Here is a 7,314-nt window from a genome sequence, read left to right as displayed (position 1 = left end):
CATTCAGTGCTGTATTATCCTGCTAGACAACAATACATACAGTTACACCTGTCTTTCGATGTTGTGGCTATTGGAATCAGCTCTAAGGAAAACAAGTGGGCTCAGACATCGGAATTATATTTTTTGGGGGTCCAAGGTCCCCCTACTCTTGTCATTTAGTCATGGGGCCTCCACAGATTATCTTTGGTGCCACCCTGGATTTTGCCTCAAATCCAATATGGCATCCAAAATCCAATATGGCTGCCAATATACCATTAATGGAAGTCAAATCAGGTGTAAATATGAATTTTGTAGATGAGAAGCATTTTTTCTGAATTGTGTACAACATTAATGCCCATAAAGACTGCTTTGCTGTGAATACATTTTATTCTGAATCCAACATGGCCAACATAATTACACTATTCTCCTGCATATCAATTGTCCTGGTTTATGTTGTATTGTGTAATTCTGTCTTCATACAGTTATTGGTATAACTAGGACTGAGTGGCAATGCCATGACTCTGTTGTGCTTAAATAGCTGATGCCAACTAGCTTTTCATTGTGTTTCATGTTTTTCACGACACAATCACACAGAAGTGTAAGTTACAGGAAAGAAACCAGTCATACAACAGTCAGGTACTCTAGTAGTGGAAATGAACAGCTCTAACCTTTCCCCTCTTTTCCACACTGGCACTAAGTGTGTGAGGTTGATTCAGCATATTTGAGGTCACCAGGACTTGAGTGTGTCCTTACAGGGTGAGGAGACAAAGTAGCCAGTGGAGGTTGTAGTTCTGGGTCCTGACCAGTAGCCAGTAGTGGATGTAGTTCTGGGTCCTGACCAGTAGCCAGTAGTGGATGTAGTTCTGGGTCCTGAACAGTAGCCAGTAGTGGATGTAGTTCTGGGTCCTGACCAGTAGCCAGTAGTGGTTGTAGTTCTGGGACCTGATCAGTAGCCAGTAGTGGATGTAGTTCTGGGGCCTGACCAGTAGCCAGTAGTGGATGTAGTTCTGGGTCCTGACCAGTAGACAGTAGTGGATGTAGTTCTGGGTCCTGACCAGTAGACAGTAGTGGATGTAGTTCTGGGTCCTGACCAGTAGACAGTAGTGGATGTAGTTCTGGGTCCTGACCAGTAGCCAGTAGTGGATGTAGTTCTGGGTCCTGACCAGTAGACAGTAGTGGATGTAGTTCTGGGGCCTGACCAGTAGACATTAGTGGATGTAGTTCTGGGTCCTGACCAGTAGCCAGTGGTGGATGTAGTTCTGGGACCTGACCAGTAGACAGTGGTGGATGTAGTTCTGGGTCCTGACCAGTAGCCAGTGGTGGATGTAGTTCTGGGTCCTGACCAGTAGTGGATGTAGTTCTGGGACCTGACCTGTAGACAGTAGTGGTTGTAGTTCTGGGTCCTGACCAGTAGACAGTAGTGGATGTAGTTCTTTGGCCTGACCAGTAGACAGTAGTGGATGTGGTTCTGGGTCCTGACCAGTAGACAGTAGTGGATGTAGTTCTGGGGCCTGACCAGTAGACAGTAGAGGATGTAATTCTGGGTCCTGACCAGTAGACAGTAGTGGTTGTAGTTCTGGGACCTGACGAGCTTGCACAGCTAACTGGTCATTCTGGGGTAGTGGTTGTAGTTCTGGGTCCTGACCAGTAGACAGTAGTGGATGTAGTTCTGGGGCCTGACCAGTAGCCAGTAGTGGATGTAGTTCTGGGTCCTGACCAGTAGACAGTAGTGGATGTAGTTCTGGGTCCTGACCAGTAGACAGTAGTGGATGTAGTTCTGGGTCCTGACCAGTAGACAGTAGTGGATGTAGTTCTGGGTCCTGACCAGTAGCCAGTAGTGGATGTAGTTCTGGGTCCTGACCAGTAGACAGTAGTGGATGTAGTTCTGGGTCCTGACCAGTAGACAGTAGTGGATGTAGTTCTGGGTCCTGACCAGTAGCCAGTAGTGGATGTAGTTCTGGGTCCTGACCAGTAGACAGTAGTGGATGTAGTTCTGGGGCCTGACCAGTAGACATTAGTGGATGTAGTTCTGGGTCCTGACCAGTAGCCAGTGGTGGATGTAGTTCTGGGACCTGACCAGTAGACAGTGGTGGATGTAGTTCTGGGTCCTGACCAGTAGCCAGTGGTGGATGTAGTTCTGGGTCCTGACCAGTAGTGGATGTAGTTCTGGGACCTGACCTGTAGACAGTAGTGGTTGTAGTTCTGGGTCCTGACCAGTAGACAGTAGTGGATGTAGTTCTTTGGCCTGACCAGTAGACAGTAGTGGATGTGGTTCTGGGTCCTGACCAGTAGACAGTAGTGGATGTAGTTCTGGGGCCTGACCAGTAGACAGTAGAGGATGTAATTCTGGGTCCTGACCAGTAGACAGTAGTGGTTGTAGTTCTGGGACCTGGAGCTTGCACAGCTAACTGGTCATTCTGGGGTAGTGGTTGTAGTTCTGGGTCCTGACCAGTAGACAGTAGTGGATGTAGTTCTGGGGCCTGACCAGTAGCCAGTAGTGGATGTAGTTCTGGGTCCTGACCAGTAGACAGTAGTGGATGTAGTTCTGGGTCCTGACAAGCTTTCACAGCTAACTGGTCTTTCTGGGGTAGTGGTTGTAGTTCTGGGTCCTGACCAGTAGACAGTAGTGGATGGCATTCTGGGTCCTGACCAGTAGACAGTAGTGGATGTAGTACTGGGTGCTGACCAGTAGACAGTAGCGGTTGTAGTTCTGGATCCTGACCAGTAGACAGTAGTGGATGTAGTACTGGGTCCTGACCAGTAGCCAGTAGTGGATGTCGTTCTGGGGCCTGACCAGTAGCTAGTAGTGAATGTAGTTCTGGGACCTGAACAGAAGACAGTAGTGGATGTAGTTCTGGGGCCTGACTAGTAGACAGTAGTGGATGCAATTCTGGGGCCTGACCAGTAGACAGTAGTGGATGTAGTTCTGGGTCCTGACCAGTAGACAGTAGTGGATGTAGTTCTTGGGCCTGACCAGTAGGCAGTAGTGGATGTAGTTCTGGGGCCTGACCAGTAGACAGTAGTGGTTGTAGTTCTGGGACCTGACGAGCTTGCCCAGCTAACTGGTCATTCTGGGGTAGTGGTTGTAGTTCTGGGTCCTGACCAGTAGACAGTAGTGGATGTAGTTCTGGGGCCTGACCAGTAGACAGTAGTGGATGTAGTTCTGGGTCCTGACAAGCTTTCACAGCTAACTGGTCAGTCTGGGGTAGTGGTTGTAGTTCTGGGTCCTGACCAGTAGCCAGTAGTGGTTGTATTACTGGGGCCTGACCAGTAGACAGTAGTGGATGTAGTTTTGGGTCCTGACCAGTAGCCAGTAGTGGTTGTATTACTGGGGCCTGACCAGTAGACAGTAGTGGATGTAGTTCTGGGTCCTGACCAGTAGACAGTAGTGGATGTAGTACTGGGTGCTGACCAGTAGACAGTAGCGGTTGTAGTTCTGGGTCCTGACCAGTAGACAGTAGTGGATGTAGTACTGGGTCCTGACCAGTAGCCAGTAGTGGATGTCGTTCTGGGGCCTGACCAGTAGCTAGTAGTGAATGTAGTTCTGGGACCTGAACAGAAGACAGTAGTGGATGTAGTTCTGGGGCCTGACCAGTAGACAGTAGTGGTTGTAGTTCTGGGACCTGACGAGCTTGCCCAGCTAAATGGTCATTCTGGGGTAGTGGTTGTAGTTCTGGGTCCTGACCAGTAGACAGTAGTGGATGTAGTTCTGGGGCCTGACCAGTAGACAGTAGTGGATGTAGTTCTGGGTCCTGACAAGCTTTCACAGCTAACTGGTCATTCTGGGGTAGTGGTGGTAGTTCTGGGTCCTGACCAGTAGACAGTAGTGGATGTAGATCTGGGACCTGAACAGTAGACAGTAGTGGTTGTATTTCTGGGGCCTGACCAGCTTGCACAGCTAACTGGTCATTCTGGGGTAGTGGTTGTAGTTCTGGGTCAGTAGTGGACAGTAGTGGATGTAGTTCTGGGGCCTGACCAGTAGACAGTAGTGGATGTAGTTTTGGGTCCTGACCAGTAGCCAGTAGTGGTTGTATTACTGGGGCCTGACCAGTAGACAGTAGTGGATGTAGTTCTGGGTCCTGACCAGTAGACAGTAGTGGATGTAGTTCTGGGGCCTGACCAGTAGCCAGTAGTGGATGTAGTTCTGGGTCCTGGCGAGCTTGCACAGCTAACTGGTCATTCTGGGGTAGTGGTTGTAGTTCTGGCTCCTGACCAGTAGACAGTAGTTGTTGTAGTTCTGGGTCCTGACCAGTAGCCAGAATTTGTTGTGGTACTGGGGCCTGACCAGTAGACAGTTGTGGATGTAGTTCTGGGTCCTGACCAGTAGACAGTATTGGTTGTAGTTTTGGGGCCTGAACAGTAGACAGTAGTGGATGTAGTTCTGGGGCCTAACCAGTAGACAGTAGTGGATGTAGTTTTGGGTCCTGACCAGTAGCCAGTAGTGGTTGTATTACTGGGGCCTGACCAGTAGACAGTAGTGGTTGTAGTTCTTGGGCCTGACCAGCTGGACAGAAGTGCAGGTGTACTAGCTCCAACAGAATAGCAGGTGTACTAGCTCCAACAGATTATAAGGTTTACCAGCTCCAACAGATTAGAAGGTGTACTAGCTCCAACAGATTAGAAGGTGTACTAGCTCCAACAGATTAGAAGGTGTACTAGCTCCAACAGATTAGAAGGTGTACTAGCTCCAACAGATTAGAAGGTGTACTAGCTCCAACAGATTAGAAGGTGTACTAGCTCCAACAGATTAGAAGGTGTACTAGCTCCAACAGATTAGAAGGTGAACTAGCTCCAACAGATTAGAAGGTGTACCAGCTCCAACAGATTAGTAGGTGTACCAGCTCCAACAGATTAGAAGGTGTACTAGCTCCAACAGATTAGAAGGTGTACTAGCTCCAACAGATTAGAAGGTGTACTAGCTCCAACAGATTAGAAGGTGTACTAGCTCCAACAGATTAGAAGGTGTACTAGCTCCAACAGATTAGAAGGTGTACTAGCTCCAACAGATTAGAAGGTGAACTAGCTCCAACAGATTAGAAGGTGTACCAGCTCCAACAGATTAGTAGGTGTACCAGCTCCAACAGATTAGAAGGTGTACTAGCTCCAACAGATTAGAAGGTGTACTAGCTCCAACAGATTAGAAGGTGTACTAGCTCCAACAGATTAGAAGGTGTACTAGCTCCAACAGATTAGAAGGTGTACTAGCTCCAACAGATTAGAAGGTGTACTATCTCCAACAGATTAGCAGGTGTACTAGCTCCAACAGATTAGCAGGGGTACCAGCTCCAACAGATTAGCAGGTGTACTAGCTCCAACAGATTAGCAGGTGTACTTGCTCCAACAGATTGGCAGGTGTACTAGCTCCAAAAGTTCAGTATAATATCTCAGAAATACAACACAAATTCACAAAACATATATATATTTTAACAATAAATCAAGAAATGACAGAAGGAATCCAATTAGCAATCCAGAGAACATATATTAGAGTGGCTGCTTCACAATCCAGAATGTAAATATGAGGTGTGAACAGACAGTATATAATTTGAAATGTTTGTGTCAGAATCCAGAATGTAAATATGAGGTGTGAACAGACATTATATAATTTGAAATGTTTGTGTCAGAATCCAGAATGTAAATATGAGGTGTGAACAGACATTATATAATTTGAAATGTTTGTGTCAGAATCCAGAATGTAAATATGAGGTGTGAACAGACATTATATAATTTGAAATGTTTGTGTCAGAATCCAGAATGTAAATATGAGGTGTGAACAGACATTATATAATTTGAAATGTTTGTGTCAGAATCCAGAATGTAAATATGAGGTGTGAACAGACATTATATAATTTGAAATGTGTGTGTCAGAATCCAGAATGTAATTATGTGGTGTGAAGGGCCTACAGTATCAAGGTCATTAGATTAGATTCCAATAGCCGCAACATCATAAAACATATGTAACTGTATGTATTGTTGTCAGACAGGAACATACAGCACTGAATGAGAGAACATTTGACTTGGATAGTTTTCTATTAATCAGCTTTCAAAAAGAAAAACTTACATTCATCATAAATGTTCATATTTTTTCTGTATTTTTATTTTCTGTGTGTCTGTATTTATAGGTGTAGATTACCCTAATACTGTTTGTTTGTGTCTGTATTTATAGGTGTAGATTACCCTAATACTGTTTGTTTGAGTATGTATTTATAGGTCTAGATTACCCTAATACTGTTTGTTTGTGTCTGTATTTATAGGTGTAGATTACCCTAATACTGTTTGTTTGAGTCTGTATTTATAGGTCTAGATTACCCTAATACTGTTTGTTTGTGTCTGTATTTATAGGTGTAGATTACCCTAATACTGTTTGTTTGTGTCTGTATTTATAGGTGTAGATTACCCTAATACTGTTTGTTTGTGTCTGTATTTATAGGTGTAGATTACCCTAATACTGTTTGTTTGAGTCTGTATTTATAGGTGTAGATTACCCTAATACTGTTTGTTTGTGTATGTATTTATAGGTGTAGATTACCCTAATACTGTTTGTTTGTGTCTGTATTTATAGGTGTAGATTACCCTAATACTGTTTGTGTGTGTCTGTATTTATAGGTGTAGATTACCCTAATACTGTTTGTTTGTGTCTGTATTTATAGGTGTAGATTACCCTAATACTGTTTGTGTGTGTCTGTATTTATAGGTGTAGATTACCCTAATACTGTTTGTTTGTGTCTGTATTTATAGGTGTAGATTACCCTAATACTGTTTGTGTGTGTCTGTATTTATAGGTGTAGATTACCCTAATACTGTTTGTTTGTGTCTGTATTTATAGGTGTAGATTACCCTAATACTGTTTGTTTGTGTCTGTATTTATAGGTGTAGATTACCCTAATACTGTTTGTTTGAGTCTGTATTTATAGGTGTAGATTACCCTAATACTGTTTGTTTGAGTATGTATTTATAGGTCTAGATTACCCTAATACTGTTTGTTTGAGTATGTATTTATAGGTGTAGATTACCCTAATACTGTTTGTTTGTGTATGTATTTATAGGTCTAGATTACCCTAATACTGTTTGTTTGAGTATGTATTTATAGGTGTAGATTACCCTAATACTGTTTGTTTGAGTATGTATTTATAGGTCTAGATTACCCTAATACTGTTTGTTTGAGTATGTATTTATAGGTGTAGATTACCCTAATACTGTTTGTTTGAGTATGTATTTATAGGTCTAGATTACCCTAATACTGTTTGTTTGAGTATGTATTTATAGGTGTAGATTACCCTAATACTGTTTGTTTGAGTATGTATTTATAGGTGTAGATTACCCTAATACTGTTTGTTT

The 7,314-nt window shown here is 43.7% G+C and overlaps 1 protein-coding gene across 1 annotated transcript in view; it reads right to left on the bottom strand.

Annotated features, from left to right (window-relative positions):
- Window positions 1-728: 728 nt before the first annotated feature.
- LOC112235247 (SH3 domain and tetratricopeptide repeat-containing protein 2-like) overlaps window positions 729-7,314 on the bottom strand; it is a 95,637-nt gene continuing 89,051 nt past the window's right edge. The window contains exons 27-33 of the mRNA XM_042303012.1: window positions 3,309-3,505; window positions 2,882-2,984; window positions 2,594-2,779; window positions 2,129-2,361; window positions 1,661-1,979; window positions 1,323-1,555; window positions 729-1,173 (exon numbers count right to left, since the gene is read on the bottom strand). Of these exons, the coding sequence (XP_042158946.1) occupies window positions 729-1,173; window positions 1,323-1,555; window positions 1,661-1,979; window positions 2,129-2,361; window positions 2,594-2,779; window positions 2,882-2,984; window positions 3,309-3,505 (1,716 nt within the window). The remainder of the gene's footprint in view (window positions 1,174-1,322; window positions 1,556-1,660; window positions 1,980-2,128; window positions 2,362-2,593; window positions 2,780-2,881; window positions 2,985-3,308; window positions 3,506-7,314) is intronic.

The sequence above is a fragment of the Oncorhynchus tshawytscha genome, linkage group LG21 (assembly GCF_018296145.1).
Source record: "Oncorhynchus tshawytscha isolate Ot180627B linkage group LG21, Otsh_v2.0, whole genome shotgun sequence".
NCBI classification, from domain to species: domain Eukaryota; kingdom Metazoa; phylum Chordata; class Actinopteri; order Salmoniformes; family Salmonidae; genus Oncorhynchus; species Oncorhynchus tshawytscha.
The sequence above is the reverse complement of the archived record's forward strand: the minus strand, read 5'-3'. Positions and strand labels throughout refer to the sequence as shown.